Genomic DNA, 25,040 nt, shown 5'->3' with positions numbered 1-25,040 from the left:
CATTCGGGAACAGGAGAGTCCGTGGTGCCAGAGGGAAGAGCCGGATGGTACCCCACATTGGCAAAGAACGGGTCCTCATACATGGTGCGAGGTGCTGCCAAAACGCTGCTGGTCCGCCAGCAGGGGCTGTCCTGGAGCAAGAGGGCGTGGCCCATCGAGCAGCCGAGCTGGAAAGAAGGTTAATCACGGCCACCTTAGCCCGGTCGTCTGGGAAATCCTCTGGCCTCATAGCCATGTAGAGCTGGCACTGTCCCAAGAAGGTCGGGAACATCTCAGGCTGCCCAGAAAACTTATCCGGCACGGTTATCGGGCACTTGCGAGGAGGAGGAGGAGTGGGAGGATGGGGGGGGGGCTGCAGGCACATTCCTGGCAGCAAGTTGGCCTGCCAAGTGAGCCACTTGCTGCTGGAGCTGTTGATTAGCCGCTTGTAGCTGCTGTAACTGCTGCTGTACCTGCTGCTGGTCCATCTTTGGTGGAAGATGTTTTAGTCAGGTCTTGGACAAAATGTTCTGTTTCCCTTCCCCCAATACTCCCAGCAAAGAGTCAGTCAGAGGCCTCTTTTCTGATTTATTTACATATATATAAATGTCCTGGCTACGTCTACCCACGGGCCTGCCAAGTTCCTGCAGATAACAAGGAAATTACAGATAAGGCCAGAATTACTCACGAATATATTCTTCCTCCGTTGATACAGATTGCCCGCCAAATTCATTACTTTGTCCAAGACAAAAAACCAGGAAGCCCCGCCTCCTATTTATAGTCTCTGCAGATGTCTCTGCATGACAATTATGACTTGGCTTTGTCCCAACTCTTCCGCTGCTGCGCACGCCGAGCACGCCTTCGTAATCTTGCATCACTCCAAAACTGTTCTTGGGGCGTTGCCAAATCAGAAGGAGGCTCCAGGAATCAGGCTTTGCCGGCCTCCTCCTCCCTTTGAGTGGGTGCCAGGGAGGAAAGGGCTCAAGAGAAGCAGGGCTGGCCAGGTCTTCTCCTCACTTTCTGAATCATCCGAGACCAGGAGTCCGGGTCCAGGAACCTGGGTCACAACACTATCCCTCACCGCAGGGCCCTTCCCCCGGGGCTGACGATCGGGATGCGGTCGGGCTGGGTTCTGCTCATGGAAGGCCTGCACCAGGTCAGGGCATGAACGCCGGAGGCATCTACCCAGGAGAAATCAGTCCCGTATCCCTTCCACGCGATCAAATATTGGAAACGACCTTCAGCCAGCGGGAGTCTCAGACGCTGTGGACTTCAGATTCCTCCGATCCGCCCTCGGCGACAGTGACGGGTGCTGTTGGGCACAAGGGGACTCGTGTGGCCTCAGGAACCAGAAGGGACCGTGAAAACGGGTGGATCCGCATGGATTGTGGCAGGGTCAGTCGGTAGGCTACCGGGTTGATGACTGCCTCGACAGGGAACGGGCCGATGAATCGGTGGTCCAACTTCTTTACCGGGCGGTCGGACGGGAGGTGTTTGGTGGAGAGCCACACCCGGTCTCCAACTGCCAGCGGGGGCGTTGCCCGTCGGGAGCGGTCGGCGGACCGTTTGTAGTCCTCCTTTGCCCGATTCAGCTGCTGACATACCAACTGTTGGACCGCATGCAATTCCGTCAGGAAGGTCTGCATTTCGGGAACAGGAGAGTCCGGTGGTGCCAGAGGGAAGAGCCGCGGATGGTACCCCACATTGGCAAAGAACGGGGTCCTCATACATGGTGCGCAGGTGCTGCCAAAAACGCTGCTGGTCCGCCAGCAGGGGGCTGTCCTGGAGCAAGAGGGGCGTGGCCCATCGAGCAGCCGAGCTGGAAAGAAGGTTAATCACGAAGGCCACCTTAGCCCAGTCGTCTGGGAAATCCTCTGGCCTCATAGCCATGTAGAGCTGGCATTGTCCCAAGAAGGTCGGGAACATCTCAGGCTGCCCAGAAAACTTATCCGGCACAGTTATCGGGCACTTGCGATGAGGAGGAGGAGTGGGAGGATGGGGGGGGGGGCTGCAGGCACATTCCTGGCAGCAAGTTGGCCTGCCAAGTGAGCCACTTGCTGCTGGAGCTGTTGATTAGCCACTTGTAGCTGCTGTAACTGCTGCTGTACCTGCTGCTGGTCCATCTTTGGTGGAAGATGTTTTAGTCAGGTCTTGGACAAAATGTTCTGTTTCCCTTCCCCCAATACTCCCAGCAAAGAGTCAGTCAGAGGCCTCTTTTCTGATTTATTTACATATATATAAATGTCCTGGCTACGTCTACCCACGGGCCTGCCAAGTTTCTGGAGATAACAAGGAAATTACAGATAAGGCCAGAATTACTCACGAATATATTCTTTCCTCCGTTGATACAGATTGCCCGCCCAAATTCATTACTTTGTCCAAGACAAAAAACCAGGAAGTCCCGCCTCCTATTTATAGTCTCTGCAGATGTCACTGCATGACAATTATGACTTGGCTTTGTCCCAACTCTTCCGCTGCTGCGCACGCCGGTCACGTCTTCGTAATCTTGCATCACTCCAAAACTGTTCTTGGGGCGTTGCCAAATCAGAAGGAGGCTCCAGGGAATCAGGCTTTGCCAGCCCCTCCTCCTCCCTTTGAGTGGGTGCCAGGGAGGGAAAGGGCTCACGAGAAGCAGGGCTGGCCAGGTCTTCTCCCTCACTTTCTGAATCATCCGAGTCCAGGAGTCCGGGTCCAGGAACTTGGGTCACAACAGGTCAGCCCCGAGGCACCTCACTTGTGGGGTGCCACAGGGGTCGATTCTCTCGCCCCTCCTGTTCAACATCTATATGAAGCCGCTGGGTGAGATTATCAGTGGCTTTGGGGTGAAGTACCATCTGTACGCGGATGACACTCAGCTGTACTTTTCCACCCCGGGCCACCCCAACGAAGCTATCGAAGTGCTGTCCCGGTGTCTGCAAGCCGTACGGGTCTGGATGGGGAGAAACAGGCTCAGGCTCAATCCCTCCAAGATGGAGTGGCTGTGGATGCCGGCACCCCGGTACAGTCAGCTGCACCCACAGCTGACTGTTGGGGGCAAGTTATTGGCCCCGATGGAAAGGGTGCGCAACGTGGGCGTTCTCCTGGATGGACGGCTGTCTTTTGAAGATCATTTGACAGCCGTCTCCAGGAGAGCTTTTTACCAGGTTTGCCTGGTCCGCCAGTTGCGCCCCTTCCTAGACTGGGATGTCTTATGCACGGTCACTCATGTGCTCGTGACATCTCGCTTGGATTACTGCAATGCTCTCTACATGGGGCTCCCCTTGAAGGGCATCCGGAGGCTGCAGTTGTTTCAGAATGCAGCTGCACGGGTGGTGATAATAATAATAATAATAATAATAATAATAATAATAATAATAATAATAATAATAATAATAATAATAATAATAATAATAATAATAATAATAATAATTTAATTTTTATACCGCCCTTCTCCCAAAGGACTCAGGGCGGTGAACAGGCAGATAAAATAATACAATATATTACAATAAAAACACTATTTAAAAAACTTATTCAATATGGCCTAAATTTAAAATACCATACAAAATATAAAATAAACCCCAATAAAATCCATGTTTAAAAACCCTATTTAAGCCAGTCCTGCTCGGAAGAATAGATATGTCTTCAGCTCGCGGCGAAAGTTCTGGAGGTCAGGAAGTTGTCGAAGTCCTGGGGGAAGCTCATTCCAGAGGGTAGGTGCCCCCACAGAGAAGGCTCTCCCCCTGGGGATCACCAGCCTACACTGTTTGGCTGACGGCACCCTGAGAAGACCCTCTCTATGGGAGCGTACCGGCCAGTGGGAGGCATGTGGTAACAGAAGGCGGTTCCGAAGATATCCCGGTCCTATGCCATGGAGCGCTTTAAAGGTGGTAACCAGCATCTTGAAGTGCACTCGGAAAACCACAGAAAGCCAGTGCAGCCTGCGTAGGATCGCTGTTATATGGGAGCCACAAGGGGCTCCCTCTATCACCCGCGCGGCTGCATTCTGAACCAACTGAAGTCTCTGGGTGCACCTCAAGGGGAGCCCCATTAGAGAGTATTGCAGTAGTCCAGGCGAGACATGACGAGGGCATGAGTGACTGTGCATAAGGCATCCCGGTCTAGAAAGGGGCGCAACTGGCGGACCAGGCGAACCTGGTAAAAAGCTCTCCTGACGGTCACCAAGTGATCTTGGTGATAGAGGGAGCCCCTCATGGCTCCCATGTTACACCAATCCTGTGCAGACTGCAGTGGCTACCTGTGGTCTTTCGGGTGCCCTTCAAGGTTTTGGTTACTATCTTTAAAGCGCTCCATGGCATAGGGCCGGGTTACTTACCGGCCGCCTACTGCCGCCTACTGCCACCGACTGCCTCCCACCGACCCGTACGCTCTCACAGAGAGGGACTCCTTAGGGTGCCGTCCGCCAGGCAGTGCCGACTGGCGACACCCAGAGGAAGGGCTTTCTCTGTGGGGGCTCCCACCCTCTGGAACGAGCTTCCCCCAGGGCTGTGCCAACTTCCCGACCTCCGAACCTTCCGCCGTGAGCTTAAGACACATCTATTCATTTGCTAGCCTAGGGTTTTTAGTTTTAAATTTAGTTTTAATGGGGTTTTATACTATTTTAGTGATATTTTAATTTTGGCCTAATTAATAAGTTTTTTAATTGTTGTTTTTATTTGTATTATTCTTATGTTTTTATTTGGCTGTACACCGCCCTGAGTCCTTCGGGAGATAGGGCGGTATAAAAATTTGAATAAATAAATAAATAATAAATAAATGTCAGGCTGACAGTTCAGATACACTACACATTTGGTAGTAAAAATGTGCACGGCTGATTCTTTTATTGCTTCTGTGTGAAGTCATCTCAGCCAACCAACATCAGAGAGCACCAGCAGAGAAAAGATACATTATGCTACATAGCAACCATCTTTGGACAACTAAGTTTACAAACTACACATTAATATATTTTTCCCCCCTAAGGCTTCGTACAGAGGATATTGTCTCTCAAGGTTAAGTATTATTTTTCAGTCCAAACAGTGGAAGACATTTAAACTGTTTCTTGTCTTTCCTCCAAAATCAAAGGAAGTTAATCCGAAAAATGATTACTTTCAAAATGTAGCGTATTAAATAGAAATGAAAAATAACCTCTGAAAAACATAATGGCAATCCACTATTGATCCTGCTGTGAAAATGCATGTGTTTTTGGAGAGAAATGGTCAGTTTTAAGCAGACATGTATTCAAGAATACATGTACTGTAACCTTAGTCCTCCTCTAATCTATTCTTCTTCATCCTGCTCATTTAATATGTATTGTGCAGATATTGTAAGAAAATAGATTACAAAGTAGCAAGAGTTCACAGATTGTGAATGGATAGCTATGGGCATCCATAGGACTTTACTGCTTTTGTCAAAATGTTTAAAGTCATATTGTGGTCTTGCAGAAGAAGACTGTCCCTTTTATTATGTGAATGCAATGTCATCATGCACAGACAAAAGAGGAGGTGAGTGCATTTTTATGCTACAATGCTGATTTTGTCAATCTAATGGACTAAACTTCATATTCAACTGCAACTCATTAAAATGATATGGTATGAGGACTCAATTTTTGCATCACTTCTGGGCAAAACAGTATGGGAAGAATGTTAAACCAATGAATTTTAAACCAAACTCATAGTTCCCATCACCAATCTCTTTCCACTTGTGAGTGTATGACTGTAACTTGTTGCTGGCAATTCTTATGATTTATATTGATATACTGACCATCAATTGTGTTGTAAATGTTGTACCTTGATGAACGTATCTTTTCTTGTATGTACACTGAGAGCATATGCACCAAGACAAATTCCTTGTGTGTCCAATCACACCTGGCCAATAAAGAATTCTATTCTATTCTATTCTATGAAATATAAGGATTCTTACATGATAGTAAGAAATGTATGCGGGCACTGTGACTAGTTTTGTCTACCTGTGAGAATTAACTATATTTACTACTGTCAGTAAACTTATCCATAAAACTGGAATATGATTCCAGGAAAAAAGAAAAACAACACCATCCAATAATTTGTGGCAAGCTTTTCTGTTCAAGGGTTTTAATCTGGTTTTACATTAAAAAGCCCAAAGTATCCACTTTTTATGATTTCAGCACCCATATTTTTCAACCAAATGTATGCCAAATGTCATACGTGTAAAATATATTTCAATCAATATGCTAAATTCATATTGTGAAGTTTTGTAGGCTTGTTCCCCTATGAAAAATGTTCAGGTAATATAACTTTCAAGGCTAGTCCCTTTCTAATAAATAATATCTCTGATTTTGAGCACATCTCAGTCTTTTCCTTTATGCCCAAATTATGGCAGAACACTAGAACAGGGGTGTCAAACTCATGTCATCACGGCAGCATCACGTGATGTATTGGGACTTTTTTCCCCTTTGCTAACTGGCCATGGACGTGGCTAGCACGTGATGCATCTGACCCATGGACCAGACATTTTTTTTTATTATTATTTTTTATTTGCATTTATATCCCGCTCTTCTCCGAAGACTCAGGGCAGCTTACACTATGTCAGGCAATAGTCTTCATCCATTTGTATACTATATACAAAGTCAACTTATTGCCCCCCAACAATTTGGGTCCTCATTTTACCTACCTTATAAAGGATGGAAGGCTGAGTCAACCTTAGGCCTGGTGGGACTTGAACCTGCAATATTGCAGGCAGTTGCTATTAATAACAGGCTGCATTATCCTGTTGAGCCCCCAGAGGCCCAATTTGACAGCCCTGCACTAGGGGAATTTCTTTTAGCAAGAAAAGGTTGAGTGGAAGCCTTCTCCAGCAGCATTGATTTAAGGTTGTTCCAGATGGACTACTTCATGAAATACTGGAATTCTCTAGAATCCACATGGTCAAGGTGGTAGCCTAGAAACCAGAAGACTGTGAAATCTAGCAGTACTGCATTCTTTCATCTGAGGCATGAAGACTGGCTTGATGACCTTGGGCCAGTCAACCCAAGCTCAACTCTCAGCTCAATGGACCTCTCTAGGCTGCTGTTGTGGAGAAACTGGGAGGAAGAGTTATTTTATAACTCTTTATATTATACCTTGAGTTATTTATAAAACTAATACAGGTAGGATAAAAATATCTTTTAAAAAGTCAATGACAGGTATTCTAGGCATTTGGTGATGATCTTTCATGTTGGATGTCAGTATGGCATGCTGTGGAAAATCATGAATCTACACAGTTTAGAGTAGGGGTGTCAAATTTGCGGCCTGTGGCCAGATGCGTTATGTCTGGCCATCCCTACCCCCAGTTTAGCGAAGGGGAAAAAGTTGTGCTCCATCACGTGATGACAATGTGTCATCATGAGTTTGACACCCCTAGTATAGAGGCTTAATAGCCAGCACTGGGAAAGGCTTTGTGAAACTTTTTCCTGCAATTGTGACCTGAAATATTTCAAGGCCATCCGAGTTGTTTCATCAAGTTGCATCAAAAGACCTCTTTACTTCAGCACAGTGAAATAATGTTACCTCAATGACATGGATCTCTTTGTTAACTGAATCTAGGTTTGTCTCCAAGTGCCTACTTTATATCCATCAATTTGTTATCATTGTGGCCTTTAGAGATTAGAAAATGATACATGGGATCATGTTATCAGTCTTTATAGTTAAATGTAAATATGAAGTCTTCCATTAAGATCAGCATTAACAATCCCAGTAAAATCTAATGGCCTGTTTCAGTTAGCAAAAGTAGCATTCTAAAGTTACCAGTTGGCAGTTAGCAAGATACCCTTTTCTGAAGTACAACAGACATTCAAATAGCCAGACAAGAAGTCTTTATCAGTTGAAAGAAGCAAGTACAATGATATTATTTATGCTTTATTTATTTATTTATCATTTATTTATTTATTTATTTAAAAACAGTAAAAACTGTGTAAAAACTATGAAACTAACTTGCTTTAATTTAAAACAATGGAGTAGAAAATATTTTGTCATATAGTATACTGTATATTGGATTGAGTATTTTTAACATGGGATATTTATAATTGTTTGCTTTAGTTATGATAACTGTACTTCAAATTTACCAATTTATCAAGAATTGTGAAATATCAAATGCAGGGTGGAAGGGAGAAAAATTACCATATAAAAATGGGGAATAAATATGCTATAATGGCTTGCAAATAAATTTTATTTACAAACCTTTAAATAATATTTTATCTGAGAGAGAGACCAATATAAGATTTTTGACAAATCTGGCCATGTTTTCTTAAATTTCCATTTAATGATATCCAATTACTGGTATTTTATTTTAAAGAAGTTTCATTTTTTATATTGTATTGTTATGAGGTATATATATATATGTTTTCGTAGGTTTTCATGGGTATATGTATGCAGGTTTTGGTATGTTCGGGTCTTTTCCCATGTAAAATTGAAAGTATTTAGGCTACGTTTCGATGAGATCTCACTCATCATCTTCAGGCTGAATTTTTTGGCTTTGTTTTTATGTGACACATATTTCGAAATGTTGCCTAAATACTTTCAATCTTACACGGGAAAAGACCTGAACATACCAAAACCTGCATATATATATATATATATATATATATATGTGTGTGTGTATAAGTATGTATGTATATATATGTGTATATACTGTATACTATACAGTATATACTATATACAGTGGGGTAAAAAAGTATTTAGTCAGCCACCAGTTGTGCAAGTTCTCCCACTGAAAAAGATGAGAGGGGCCTGTAATTGTTATCATAGGTATACCTCAACTAGGAGAGACAACATGAGAAAACACATCCAGAAAATCACATTGTCTGATTTGTAACGAATTTATTTGCAAATTATGGTGGAAAATAAGTATTTGGTCAATATCAAAAGTTCATCTCAATACTTTGTTATATATCCTTTGTTGGCAATTACAGAGGTCAAACGTTTTCTGTACGTCTTCACAAGGTTTTCACACACTGTTGCTGGTATGTTGGCCCATTCCTCCATGCAGATCTCCTCTAGAGCAGTGATGTTTTGGGGCTGTCGCTGGGCAACACGGACTTTCAACTCCCTCCAAAGGTTTTCTATGGGGTTGAGATCTGGTGACTGGCTAGGCCACTCCAGGACCTTGAAATGCTTCTTACGGAGCCACTCCTTCGTTGCCCAGGTGGTGTGTTTAGGATCATTGTCATGCTGAAAGACCCAGCCAGGTTTCATCTTCAATGCCCTTGCTGATGGAAGGAGGTTTGCACTCAAAATCTCACGATACATGGCCCATTCATTCTTTCCTTTACACGGATCAGTCGTCCTGGTCCCTTTGCAGAGAAACAGCCCCACAGCATGATGTTGCCACCCCCATGCTTCACAGTAGGTATGGTGTTCTTTGGATGCAACTCAGCATTCTCTCTCCTCCAAACACGACTAGTTGAGTTTCTACCAAACATTTCTACTTTAGTTTCATATGACCATATGACATTCTCCCAATCCTCTTCTGCATCATCCAAATGCTCTCTAGCAAACTTCAGATGGGCCCGAACATGTACTGGCTTAAGCAGAGGGACATGTCTGGCACTGCAGGAGCTGAGTCCCTGGCGGTGTAGTGTGTTACTGATGGTAGCCTTTGTTATGTTGGTCCCAGCTCTCTGCAGGTCATTCACTAGGTCCCCCCGTGTGGTTCTGGGATATTTGCTGACCGTTCTTGTGATCATTTTGACCCCACGCGGTGAGATCTTGCATGGAGCCCCAGATCGAGGGAGATTATGAGTGGTCTTGTATGTCTTCCATTTTCTAATTATTCCTCCCCCAGTTGATTTCTTCACACCAAGCTGCTTGCCTGTTGCAGATTCAGTCTTCCCAGCCTGGTGCAGGTCTACAATGTTGTTTCTGGTGTCCTTTGACAGCTCTTTGGTCTTCACCATAGTGGAGTTTGGAGTGTGACTGTTTGAGGTTGTTGACAGGTGTCTTTTATACTGATAACAAGTTCAAACAGGTACCATTAATACAGGTAATGAGTGGAGAACAGAGGAGCCTCTTAAAGTAGAAGTTACAGGTCTGTGAGAGCCAGAAATCTTGCTTGTTTGTTGGTGACCAAATACTTATTTTCCACCATAATTTCCAAATAAATTCGTTACAAATCAGAGAATGTGATTTTCTGGATGTGTTTTCTCATGTTGTCTCTCCTAGTTGAGGTATGCCTATGATGACAATTACAGGCCTCTCTCATCTTTTTCAGTGGGAGAACTTGCACAACTGGTGGCTGACTAAATACTTTTTTACCCCACTGTATATACTGTGATATATGATTATGTGGAGGCAGTGAAGTTATAAAAAGAGGAAAGAAAGGAAAAGTAAGTCTTAGTTTATCAGAGAGAAAGTACTTCACATCATTTCATCTTCTGCATCACAAAATTAAATGAAAAAATTATAATGTTAGAACTAATAGAAAACTTATCCATAGAATGTTGGAAGCCTTTATTACATGAAACAAAGAATATGAAATGGTCTTTTTGATTAGGTAACAAGAAAATTATAATAAATTTGAGTATTTAATGTTACACATTTTTTTAAAAAAAAATCTTATTCATCATATTATTGATATTCTTTCTGAAATAATACTAGTATGTGCCATGTTCTGAAAAAAGTACTACTTTTTCATTGATTAAAATATCTCAGTATGTTTAATTGACATTTTTTGTCTATAATTCTACATGACAACCAGAAGTGCATTAAAAAAAAATAACTATTCCTGAGGTAGTATGCAACAACTAGCTTTTTTTTCGTCAGCATGTAAATGATGATTTATTTAGTCAATTTTTTTTACAACAGGAGATATTGTTCTTTTTTTTGGAAAGATGTACATTTTCAAAGATACTCAGGAGATGCTAATTGGCACATAACATACCAGCATTGGGATTAGTCTGCCCTGCCTTACTCATGCAGAGATTATGTGAATGTGACCTAAATCACATTAGACATAACAGTATCCTATGTAAGAAAAGAATAATTTCAATGAAAGTCCAACCTACAATGTCCCTATTATTATTTAATCAAAAGAATTTGATAATCTTTTTTTGAAGTGTAATAGCAGAATAAAACATAACTATCTTAATTAAACCAGACTTGAAGTGTTATGATTTAAGCATAATTCTAGCACTGAGAACAATAATTACTCAACCTGTAACTATTATTTTTTTCCAAGTAACTTAAGAATTTGTCAGGGATGTATCTGGTGAACTGATAGGAATAGTGGTAAAAAGTATCTACAAAGATGGAAAAGAGGTTCCACTCTTTTTCTCTATCTCAGGCTACTGATGGATTATGGAGGTATCTCAAATGTTCAAGTGAAGACTGTCCAAAGAGGAATTAGACTTCTCTCCAATTTCTAAATTGTCATTGACAGATATCAGAAGGCACAATGGTTAGGTAAGCAGATGTCAAAGGAACTGGGGAAAAAACTGGAATTGGAAATGAAATGAAAGGAACTGGATAAGTTTTGCAATTTATTGGCAAAAGATAGGCAACTCAATATAGAAAGATACATTCTCCACTTTGGAGAGTGAATAATAACTAAACTTTTTGAATTCAATGCAAGCTATGGTTGGTGTTGGTCAAATTAAATTGAATACATACTTCTGACTTATGAAATTTGAAAGAATATTTCAAAATAGCAATGTAGTCATAGATCCACCCAACCCACAATGATGCAAATAGAAAGTTTGATTTTTTTTTCTTTAAAAATGTCATTTTATTTAGTCTAATGTGTCTGAGCAGTAAATATAATATGGAACTGTTCTTGGGCACTTCTCCAATATCAGAGGTATATGAATGGAGAATTGAGCAGCCATGGTAAAAAGATTTTATGGATATTTGAGGCTTATGCTTAAGCTCTTAAGAAACCTTGGAATAGATTTTTTTTTTCATTATTATTTTGCAGGGAGAACAAGCATAAACAAGCAGAGCTGGGAAGAAAGTGATCTGATTCCTTTGGGTGTAGAAAATAATTGGGAAAATAAGAGATAGCTAATAAATATAACATTATTTGCACATGTTTGGACTTAGAAATAAGGGGACTGAAGCATGAACATAGGTCTTGGTTTTATGTGACAGTACATTTTTGTCACCATAAATAAATACAAAAAAAAGTAACTAAAAAGCAATAATGAAAACTTATAGTATAAACCGGACTAATAATAATAATAACAACAACAAAAGACAGACAGACAGACAGACAGACTTATGGCCCACAACATGCTTGACATCACTTTTGTGGAAAAGAAAAAGAAAAAAAAAAGTCTGGTTCATTGATATTGCAATACCAGGTGATGCACGAATTGAAGAGAAACAACTAGAAAAAATAATGAAATATCCCAATCTGCAAATTGAAATTAAGCGATAGTGGAGGAAGAAACCAATGGTTGTACCAATAATAAAAGGAGTCCTTGGGGCAATACCCAAAGGGTTGCCTAAATACATGGACATTTTGAACTTATTAGACCTGAATATTCTGACTTTCCAAAAAAAAAAAAACCCTACCTTACTCGGAACTGTCTATATCCATGATGGTGAACCTATGGCATGTGTGCCAGAGATGGCATGCAGAGCCCTCTCTGTGGGCATGCACACTGTCACCCCAGTTCAGCCAGCTGGTCATCAGCTTTTTGAGGCATGCATGCACATCGGCCAGCTGATGATTGGGTTTCCGGCGCTCTGGTGTGCATGTGCCTTCCAGTTTGGGCACTCTCTGCCCAAACAGTTCACCATCACTGGCCTATATATTCAGACATTACCTTAGCAGCTCTTAGATCTTTGGTTAGGAATTGAACTGTTAAGATTTTTCAAGTCCCACACTGTGAATCGAATTGAAGATTTTATTATTATTAATCATTGCACAGTCAGCCAGATGTTCAGATTGGGTTTGGTAGTTTAGTCTACCTATTGAGTCCTTACCAAGGACCTGGGATAGGTAAATCTGGATGTTTGATGGTGTTATAGATATTGTCGCAGGATGGAAGTTGTTCCAAGTAATGCCACCTTCTGCAGTTGACTGATAGCAAATTTGTCAATGCCAATGGTGTTCCAGTGGTGCTCTGGTTGTTTTGGGATTGCACCCAAGGCGCCTATTACTATCGGTACTACTCTTGCTTGCCTTTGTTATAATAATTCTAGATCCAAGATTTAACCATTGTCAACAAGATAGGAGGGGAAAAATTCTGGAGAATGGATGTGGCAGTACCGGAAGATAATAGAAGAGTAGAGAAAATACTGGAGAAAAGCACAGAAAGAAAGCAAAGATAGTACCAATAATGATAGGCACCTTGGGAGCAACTCCACTTGAACACCATTGGCATTGACAAAATCACATTCAATCAATTGCAAAAGGCAGCTTTATTTGGAGCAGCCTACATTTCATGACAATATCCTTAATATTACAAAAGAGCATCTGCCTATCCTAGGTCCTTGGGAAAGATCTGATAGGTAGATAAAAATGCCAAATCCGGCCTAAATCCAGCCTAAATATGGCTGACCAACCAACCATATAATAATATTCATATATCGCTATTGCTAGACAAATTTCACCACGCAGGTAATTGAGAGATATTCTGCAAGAAACTTTTTTCTTTAGCAAGGAATTGTACCTTTCTCATTGGTGCACTGAAAATCTGGAGTGCCCTCCCCATAAATCTTTGTCATCTACTGCTACAAACTTTATATTTGTTAGTTTCCTCACTCAAATTTATGCTCTAGTCTACTTCTTCATGGTATTCAGTGTAACTTTCAACAATAAAATCACAAAGTAAATGTAGAATTTCAAAGGCCTTAAAAGAACATAAAGCCTTAAAATATGTTTATTACAATTCTAACCCTGTTTGAAACTTAATTTACATGACAGTGAAAAGTGGTTTCCATTTTCAGTATATTTAATTTATTCCTTTTTAGGGAATGGTTCTTTCCATCTGTGGGCATTTTAAGATTGGACAGCTTTATATGCTGGTTTTTTATTGTGTGTTTAATTTATCCATTTTTTTCATAGTGCTTATTGGTATCTTGAGTATTTTTCTAACGTATAAGGTTTAAACTCAATTTATCCTGAAAAGTATTTGATGTCTTAGCCCTAAAAGGTAAACCAAATTAAGAACCAACTCTACAGGAAGACTCAAGATTATACTTTATTGAGGTATGCTGCATTAACAAAACCTTTCAATTTATACTCCAATAAATCAGGAAGAACCAGCCTTACTAATAGTATCTCCATTCCAAGATGTAAGAATGCTTTTTCCCTTTTGGTTGCATAACAGTTTCTGAATAGTTACTTTAAAGCTATTTCTATTACTTTCTACATGGTGAGTCAGATTACAGCTATGTTTAATTGGTCTATCTTTTAATAGGCAGGAATTAATAAACAGTATGGGGGTTAGATGTGCATTTAAATTTAGAACTCAGTGTGGCACATATCTGGTAAAATTTCCATTTTAGTAATAGAAGTAATCTTAGTAACCTTCAGTAATACTGAAAAGTGTATATTCATAGGCATCTGGTCCAAAGCACAAAAGAAGCAACAACAAAAAAGACAAAACACGAGTCACACTGCCACAACGCACATGACTTTGATTCTCTATCCTCAGGGTGGATGTTTGCATTGCAAGTTCATCATTTAACACCCTTTTCCTAATATAGACAGTAATGAGAATATTTTTGAAGCCACAAATTTATGGAATATTAGCATATGTTAATGTTAATGACACACAAAATGTATACAATTTGAACCATTTTCATTTTAAGCGGCTACTAATGCACTTTTATTATCTGTATATATATATATATATATACTTCCTTTCAAACTTTTTAAACATAACCAAACAGGTACCCAATTAAGTACTCACAGCCTATCTTCATCAAAATTGGTCACAAAGAGGACTTTTAATATATTTTTTTTCACTCAAAGGAAAACAATTTTAACAATACATTTATTTATGTTGGAAGATGCTTATGACTTATGGAGTTTCCCAAATTTTATTTAAGCACTTTTTGATTTTCAAAGAATCCTGGCAAAATGCTAAAAAGACAACCTATTATTGAAAGTCAATTTACTGAATATCTTAATAACAATAACAACAACAGAGTTGGAAGGGACTTTGGAGGCCTTCTAGTCCAACCCCCTGCCCAGGCAGGAAACCCTACAACATCTCAGACAAATGGTTATCCAACATTTTCTTAAAAATTTCCAGTCTTAGAGCATTCACAACTTCTGCAGGCAAGTTGTTCCACTTATTAATTGTTCTAACTGTCAGGAAATTTCTCCTTAGTTATCTATAATAATAATATAATATAATATAATATAATATAATATAATATAATATAATATAATATAATATAATATAATATAATATAATATAATATAATATAATATAATATAATATAATATAATATAATATAATATAATATAATATAATATAATATAATATAATATAATATAATGTAATATAAATCTATAAATTATTAAACTCATTGTGTTTAGCCATTGTCAGTTTATACCTGCAAGTTAGCCCAAAGAATGTATTATATTAAAAGTATTTTGGAATCAACAACCCTAAAATCCGCTAGCTTGAAGAACGTGTAAAAAAACAAATAAATCCATTTCACTTGTAAAATTGAAATTTTCATGTTCAGACCAGCTTTATTTGTAAACTTGCACTATCCCTATACTTGTGTGGTTGTGATTTTTGACTCTCCCTGCCAGCTTTCCACAAGCAAAATCAATGGGGAAGCCAGCAGGATGCCACATTTTTTAACTACTGGATTGATTAGGGCAGGTCCTTTCTGTGTCTTTCTCTGACCATTAAGCAGGACAAGAAACAATGGATAGAAACTAATGAAGGAGAGGAATTAAGGAGAAACTTCCCAACAGTGAGAACAATTAACTAGTGGAACAGTTTTCCATCACAAGTTGTGGGTGCTTCATCACTGGAGGTTTTGAAGAAGAGACTGGACAGCTGCTTGTCTAATGGCTTGAACAGGAGTTTGGACTAGAACAGGGGTCTCCAACCTCGGTCCCTTTAAGACTTGTGGACTTCAGCCAGCTTTGCTGGCTGAGGGACTCTGGGAATTGAAGTCCACAAATCTTAAAGGGACCAAGGTTGGAGATCCCTGGACTAGAACACCTCGAAGGTCCCTTTCAGCTCTATTCTAATTGATTATTTGATTGGAAGCTTCTCCAATTGTTTCTTAGACATTATCTCTTCCTCTCATTCCCCAAGATCCTACATCTACATCTAAGATGGCCTTAGATGTGAAACAGGGCTGAACAACCCATAGATTCCAGGGACAGATCCCCCCAAAACCAATTTCTTTTCCTTAATATCTTAGCTCTTTTAAGGAGATATCACCCAAATGTGACTGGATATTGGTGGCATGGTTTCTTTCTAAATTTAAATGGGAAAGAAAAAGCGAAGGTGTACTGAACTTGCATTTTTTTTAAAAAAGTGCAAAAAAAAAGGTGGAAAAATATCTCAGTTTTATTGCATCTGGGGGGGGAAATCACTTGCCACTGCCATAATTCTGAATTCTGCAGCCTTCATGTCCCACAAAAGCACACACACAAAAGCACACACACACACACACACACACAAAATGATGGCTAATCACCCCTATTGTCTTGCCACTGTGTTCCCCCATATTTAAATAGCATGCCATTTAGTTCACAGTTGTGACTATGTTGATATTATTTACATACTGGTGAAGTTAGAAGTTACAAGCTGTTCATGATTTTGTCAATAACCTAATGTAGTCAAATAAAGGATTGTCCATGATTTAGCCATAGGTTGTGGGGCTATGTCATGACACAACAAGAAACAAATGGGTTTGTGAAAAAAGGAGGTCAAGGGAAATTAGAATAAAGAATAGAAATTGCACAGCCAAGATAAGCAGAAGCACAATTTTAAAAAGCAACAACATAGACCTTCAGATAAATGAAAACAATTTCCCCCAGTTATTTCTTCTGCAGTAATATCAGAACTAGAGAAGATTTGGAACAATTTTAAAATGCTTCACAGATATAATTGCATAGCTTTCCAAGGTAGCCTATATTTTTTAAAAATGATTTCCTCCTTTCCATTAGCATCTAATATTGAAGCCATATAATGATTTCTGATATTAAAAGTATATAAAAACATATAAATATGTGTCATGTAGAAGCAAATCAGTCAATCTATTAGCAATAAGGCCAAATCAATAAGAAAGAAATAGAATATTTTGCTTGCCATCCTATCTTTGAGCTAACCTATGGTACCATAAACAAATTTGTACATAGGGGAAGCAATTAATCCATTTTATTTATTTAATAAAATGATACCATAATTCCAGAAGTCACATTAAGTCTTGGTTTGTTGAAACAAGTTAGAAACAAGCCAAATTCAATCCTGCAGCAAAACTGTGTAACATATTTGACCAATGCTTTATTATAATTAATATATTTCTTGTTTTGCACATTTATGAATTTGGGTAAGACTAACTATAAGCTAGAAAACTGCAAACTAACAAATGACTTCCATATTACAGTAATTAACATACTCTGTGTTTTCAAACTATCCTTATTGGTTGACCAATCTTATATACCAATACTGATCTTAAGCCAAAAAGACACAAACACGATTCCCATTTTTCTTTTTAGTACATGGAATTATGCCTATTTTCATTTCACAATTATGAGACTATAAGGTGTTCTTCTTAGAGATGATGTCTCCCAGCAAAGTTACCTAGTCATAAAGCAGCTATTTTGAACTGTCTGGCAAAGAGACCTGCATTTTCCATTACATTTTAATTGGATCTATTTTTATTTTACTAGTGATTGTAATCTGTTCATTTTTTAAATGCCACCCTATTTATTTTAATTGTTACTGCAGTTTGAGTTTCCATTATAAGTAACTATTAAAATTTCTGTAATGAATATGTAATAAGTTGAAACAAATATATTTTACATTAATATACTTAGCTATGAACTAAATAAGATTTAATTAGTTCCTGTTTTCAATTAGGGCATCTTACAGCTTTAAATAAAATGTTACAATATTGTACAAGTATACACACACGTATACATTTGTGTGTGTGTGCATATGTATATGTAATGTGTGTGTGCACACACACATATGTGTGTATACACACATATGTGTGTATGTGTATTTTTAGATCACATTGAACCTTTTTTTTGGCTCAGATTTTAGTATATTACCAAAGCTATTTCATATGCTAAATGTGGATTGTATGATGCAAAAACAATAATTAAAATAAAGAATATTACTGTTTTGAATAAGTTTTTCATTTTGAAACTTCTCATTGATTACCTGTCCTCTGCTTACTTCAGTATGCAATGATTAATGCTATAACTGTAAACTTCCACAGGATAATTTGTTATTTTTGAATTATTATTACTATTATATATTACTGTATATAATAATAATTATTATTATTATCATTATTATAATGATGCTTATATATAAATGTACCATATCATGTAGGAGGAGGCCATTATTTAATGAAAATGGGGGTGGGTGAGAATCACTTTAAAACAAACCATGCAGAAAGTGAATTGATTCTCATGGTCGGGAAAGAAAAAGAATAATAACAAGTAATATAGATGCCATCAGTGGTGGGATTCTAATTTTTTTACTACCGGTTCTGTGGGCATGGCTTGGTGGGTGTGGCTTGGCTTGGTGGGCATAGCAGGGGAAGGATACTGTAAAATCTTCATTCCCTCCCCACTCCAGTAGAAGGTTACTGCAAAATCCCCATTTCCTCCTGCAGCTGGGACTCAGGAGGCAGAGAATAGATGATGGCAGTGCCAGTTAGAGATGGTATTTACTGGTTCTCCAAACTACTCAAAATTTACACTACCGGTTCTCCAGAACTGGTCAGAACCTGATGAATACCACCTGTAGATGCCATACAGATAGAAATGTTTCAGTTGCCCTCGAAGTATGAGACAGGCCATGGAATTTATATGTCTATAATTTCCTATTCGTGACCAAGATGCATATTAATCTGCATTTGGCTGACTCAGCCTTTGATCCTTCTGAGATCACTAAAATGAGGACTAAGTTTGTTGAAGATAATATGAAAATGATATTTACATAGTAAACTGCCCAGACAGTGCTGTACAGATAGTCCTCAATTTAAAATAGTTTGTTTAGTGATCATGCAAAGTTACAATGGCACTGAAAAATGTGATTTATGGCCATTTTATCATAGATATGATCTTTGCAGCATCCCCATGACTATGTGATCAAAATGAAGATGCTTGGCAACTGGTTCATAGATATGACCTTTGCTGTGTCCTAGGGTCATGTGATCCCTTTTTTGCAAACTTCTGACAAGCAAGGTCAATGGGGAAGCCAGATTTGACTTAACAACTTATCAGTTGCAGTAATTCACTTAACAACTGTGTCAAGAAAAGTTGTAAAATGGGGCAAAACTCACTTAACAAAGGTCTCACTTAACGACTGAAATTTGGGGCTCGATTATGGACGCAAGGCGAGGACTACCTGTAAAGCACTTATGGGGCAGAATACAAGTCTAAATGCTATTGCTAAACGCTATTAATATTAGTTTGCAAGACTCAAGTATGCCGCGCTTGCTGAATTCTGGGGCTAAACAAGGTGAATCAGTCATTTCTAAGAAAAAGCCTTGCATATCCTACACAAATTGTAACACTGATCTTCTCTCCACCCTGTTACTTTCCAACTGACCCTCTCCTGCCCTCTCATTAATGGAATCAGGAAAATATATGTAAATATATAAATAGTGTCAGTCGGCACCCCCTATCGCTGATGACTAAATGGACACAAGTAAAATAACGTCCAATACCTCTATGTGTAACAACTGCAAGCGAGTTAGTTCTTTCTATCTGCTCAGCATTTCTTGGCCGTCTTCTTGCAATTTGCGTATTTGCTGATTGAAGGGAGAGCGAGTCCTTGAATGTGGTGAGCTCCAGATCTGAGTTTCTGAGATTCGCGGCTTGCCCTCGCTGCTCTTCGGAAACTCTATGGCTGGTGATAGTAGTAAGACTGGATACAGTAACATCAGCAGATGTGCTAGCAAAGGTATTATCACCACCGGTAGCCGCAATATGTTCCTCTAACTCACCAGTGAAGTCAGTTTGGGTCAAAGTGGAAGAAGAACCTGTGGGATACATAGTAGCACTAGATGCTAACTTTTTTTTCTTTGGAATGGTGTATATATTGTTTTCCTTTTTAAAATTTCTCTTCATCAAGTTAATCAAATAAAATTGACCTGTCTTTACAACATTTATGATAACTTAGCAACTCAGTGGCTGTCAATTTAAAATAAAATCTGCCATACTCAGAGAACATACAGTATGTGCAACATATCAACAAACATCATGTACCGATGACCATAGCAGTCCAAGTGTAGGCCAAATGGAAAAGGGGTCAAGAATACAATGCAGAATTGAGTAGCAGCACTAGGAGGTTGTAAATAAGTTTCTTTTCTTTTCTTTTTACTGTTCACCAATGAGACTATCTAAGGATGGCATGTTTTACTGGAAGCTGTGCAATAGATTGGGGGGGGGGGGGCAGGGGAACCATGTGACACATAAAAACCAAAAATAATTCACCATAGTGGCAGCATTTCAATAGCATTTAAAATATTACACAGGGGATCTCTGCATAGTGCAATGGTTAAAATGCTGGATTAGAATTGAGGAAAACTACTCAGTCCATCCTCAGCTACAGAAGCTCAGTGGTTGACTTCAGGTCAGTCTTACTTGCTAAGGTTTCTGCATAGATTTCTTGTTGTGGAAAAAAGTGGGGAAATAAGCTAAAGTAAATAAAGAATAAAAATAAAGCCTTTGAATAGAGCTCATACCCTGGTACATACATGTCCACGACAATACACATACATGTCCATGACAATAATACAGAAGTAGTTTTACATTGGTATCTCCCAAAAGATGTTTTCTGAGTTGCCTACTAAATCCACTGCCCTAGTTTTAGTTCTCACCCCACTTAGGTTTTCTAAGAATATCCAAGATCAGCAAAGTGATACCACCTGTCATCACACATCCGCCATGCAATACTTTAGCAGAATTGTTCTTACATCCCCAATAATTTTCATTCTGACAAATGATATCTAAAAACCATGGGGGAGAAAATCTCCACGCAACTACATAGAGTTTATAAGGCTTAAGAATGTGCCATTGATCCTTTCACTATTAGCTGTTCTGCCTAGAAAGTTGTACAAGGGCAATCAGAGGCCTACTAATACGTGGGCAAATTTTAAAACTTGTATGTGAGAGAGAAGAGGAAACAGTATCTTAATTGAAATGTTCTTTCCATGAGGGAAAAACTATTTGCTTGTTTTAAGCTATTGGTTTTAATTGAGTTCACCTCTGCTTCAAACTATTAGGTAGAAAAGTAAAAGGAGGCACTTAAATCAAATAGACACTGCGTGTATAATATGTATTTAGACAAGGAATAGATCTAAGAAATATCCAACCCTTCTTACAATATTTGCACAATGAACGTGTGAAAGGGAATATTAAGCTCCAGAAGCTATCAGCAGAAATCTCTCATATCAATATTCTAGCATCACCTTCAGAAGGCATCTTCAACTAAATTAAATTTCTATTAGCACCACTCGTTTGTGAAAATAGAACTTTAAGAAGTACAATAGGTTCAGGGGGAAAAAGAAAGGAGAAATCTTTCTGAAAGTTATCTAAGATACTAATCATGCCATACAAATTTTAGACTGCTAAATATTGGAAAGTATTATATGTTATTATTTGAAAGAAATCTAAGCAATCTTCTTCTACCTACTCTCTTTATCCATATTATGATAATATTCATACATTTCAGTAGCCAAAGATCTATTGAAAATATAGATGGAATATCCATCCATCTGTCCATCCATCCATCATCTCTCATCTCTTATCCCTCAATCTTCTGCTTTAAAACAATAGTTTACTGTATTGTTAGCCAATCAAAATCTACTCTCTATTTTTTTAAAAAAAAATAAATGCTTGGAGGCAAAAAAACCTCACCATCCTTTCCAATAAACACAATACGTAGACATTGGTAACACTAGCCTTGTTAGCTTCCATTCTGCCTTGAAATACTGATGGTGTGGTTGATATCCTACACTTTGATTTCAGATTGTTTAAACTTCCTGTATTTCTGCCTGCCTGATTTGAAAATATAGACAAGCATGACTGAGGGATGTCAAAACTTCAATATACATGAACGTCAAATGTCATTGAGATATCGATCCCCATCTTGGGACCTCATATCATTATTCAGGCTAGAGATGAGAAAATAAATACATTTCTATACCCAAAATATAGCAGCTTGGCTTTCCATGAAATCTGATATTCCAAGATTGCTGGTTACTATATTTCTATATTGTTCTATCTTTCCTTTCCTTTCCTTTCCTTTCCTTTCCTTTCCTTTCCTTTCCTTTCCTTCCCTTCCCTTCCCTTCCCTTCCCTTCCCTTCCCTTCCCTTCCCTTCCTTTCCTTCCTTTCCCCCTTTTCTTTCCTATCCCTTCCCTCTCCTCTCCCGTCTTCCCTTCCCTTTCCTTTCCCATTCCTCCCTCCCTCCCCCCTCCCCTCCTCCCTTTCCTTTCCTCCATAAATAATATTTTAGAATGTATTCAGAATTTATAACAAATCACACATGAAGACTTGCAATTTCCTTCATGCTCAAATGGCAAATTCTGATATTTTATCAAAAATGCTTACAGAAATATTTCATATGATATAAGACTTGCAATTTCCTTCATGCTCAAATGGCAAATTCTGATATTTTATCAAAAATGCTTACAGAAATATTTCATATAATATAAGTATCCAGCAGGAATCCAATTTCCCTTTAGCCTTATAGTTTAGCCTTATTCCTATAACTATGAGCCAAAAAAGTTCCATTTCTCTGCTACGCTTTAAATATTCTGAATGGAACAAAACAAACTTTTTTAAAAAGTATTATTAAATTACTACTACTACTAAATTACTATTATTATTTATTACAGATAAAACAACATACAAAAGCTAATCTCCCTAATGATAGTTTAATAATGTAACATATATAAAGTAATATGTCTGCTTTAATTTTCCATTGTGTCATAAAATGTCAAAATTAGACATTTTTCTCATTAAAAATATTCAGTTTATTCAAACCTTTCTCTAAAAAAGATATTTTCAACTTTGCAGCAAGTACACAATGTTGCACAAAAAGCTTTAAATATAGCATTTAATAAACCATGATCCAATATCTCTTTGATCTGCATTTCCCAAGCTGAATGCAGCTTGTCACTCTGGCACTGCTAAAATGAATAGATTGTCAATGATGTGGCAGGCTATAATTATATAATTGTGTTATTCTTGGTCAAAGGTTTTTTTTTCCCCTCCCCTTAGACCTATGCATTGCTTATTCAGGTTGACAACAGTTTAACTGGAGAAGACCTTTCACTTTAGCTGTTATATGACCTTCTTAATGGTAGATACTTCAGATTGTAAAAGTTCATGGTTTCAATCAGTTCAATCAGTAAACTATATGCATGCAGTTACAATTATCATATGTGGTATGACAACAAAATTATAGAAAGAGAAAAGAGGAAAGGGAAACAACTAGAAATGTTGATGCATAACATGATGACAAATTAAAATATTAATAGATAGGGTAGTAGAAGATTTTTTTTAAAAAAAATCACACTCTAATAGAACAAGAGAAGTCACAGTTCCATCAAAACTTTATCATAATATCATAGATAACTCACCTTGTTAGGTTTTATAATATTAACACAGTCTTTCTCTGTCACACACAAAAACACACACCCTTGGAAGGAAGGGGGAAATTTCAGATTCTAGAACAGGGGTCTCCAACCTTGGCAACTTTAAGCCTGGAGGACTTCAACTCCCAGAATTCCCCAGCCAGCAGAGCTCAGCAATGGCATCTCAGATGCAATGGCATCTGAGCAATCTCAGAATGCTGTACAATTAATTAAACTACAATTCCAACTGACAATTCCGTTCAGATTCTGAGTTAGCAAGTGTACTACTGAAGCCCTTGCAAATGTCATAAAAGCACTTTGTTCTAATCAAAGTAATCAGATTCTTGAAGAACTGCTTTCATGAACTAATTAATAAAATTATCTTTTCTGTTTGCCTATGTTCACAAAAATACACAGTAGGCACACAATAGGTACTATTTTTGTCAGCTAAAAATATGATTGATGTTTGAGTGTCCCTTGATGGATGTATGGATGTATGTATGATGGATGATAGGAAGGAAAGAAGGAAGGAAAGAAGGAAGGAAGGAGGGAGGGAGGGAGGGAGGGAGGAAGGAAGGAAGGAAGGAAGGAAGGAAGGAAGGAAGGAAGGAAGGAAGGAAGGAAGGAAGGAAGGAATATAAAGAATTCTTTCTATTATAAAGAATCAAGGTCTTGCACAAGTTTTAGTCTTTTTATCCACTTTTTGTATCTAGTATGTATCCATAATGTATCACTTGTGGATGCATTATGCATTAAATCTGAAATAAGAGGAATGTGCCAACAACTTCAGGAAAAAGGCCAAAAAGGAGGAGGATAGAAAAATATACTCTCCTTTAAAAATGTCCTGAAGAACTAGGTACTCTACTGTTAAGTTATGTACATAAAATATGACCTATCAACCAGAGACAAAGCATTAAATATGCAAGTGTGTACATGTTGATGACTGAGGAAATATTTACCTGTAAATATTTCAATATATTGAACATGTTTACTTAATACATACAGAGTTGAACATTTGAATGGCTACACAACTGAGAACATGTTCAACCAGAACATGACTGTGAAAGAAAAAGAAATTAAGGAACATTCAATGCAGCAATTGCAAGAGGATGTTATGCAATATAATAAAGAGGAACATTTAATGAATCAATGAGGATGCAAGAATTTGTGACCCCAATGGAAAATGAGCCAGGATAAGAATGTTGGCTGATCATCAGTGACTTTGAGAGATATTCTGCTACTCCCTAATTAATTTTATCAATTAGTGTTTCCCTCTATTCCTTGAAATAGAACATTATTACACAGGTTGTAAATTAGGATACA

The 25,040-nt window shown here is 38.5% G+C and overlaps 1 protein-coding gene across 1 annotated transcript in view; it reads right to left on the bottom strand.

Moving 5' to 3' along the window:
* The window catches only part of CSMD3 (CUB and Sushi multiple domains 3), a 782,898-nt gene that overhangs the window by 429,044 nt on the left and 328,814 nt on the right, over nt 1–25,040 (bottom strand). Inside the window, exon 7 of the mRNA XM_058175006.1 lies at nt 19,800–20,114. Within this exon, the coding sequence (XP_058030989.1) occupies nt 19,800–20,114 (315 nt within the window). The remainder of the gene's footprint in view (nt 1–19,799; nt 20,115–25,040) is intronic.

Source organism: Ahaetulla prasina, chromosome 3, assembly GCF_028640845.1.
Source record: "Ahaetulla prasina isolate Xishuangbanna chromosome 3, ASM2864084v1, whole genome shotgun sequence".
Classification (NCBI taxonomy): Eukaryota; Metazoa; Chordata; class Lepidosauria; order Squamata; family Colubridae; genus Ahaetulla; species Ahaetulla prasina.
Note: the sequence above shows the minus strand (reverse complement) of the source record. Positions and strands in the feature narration are given on the sequence as shown.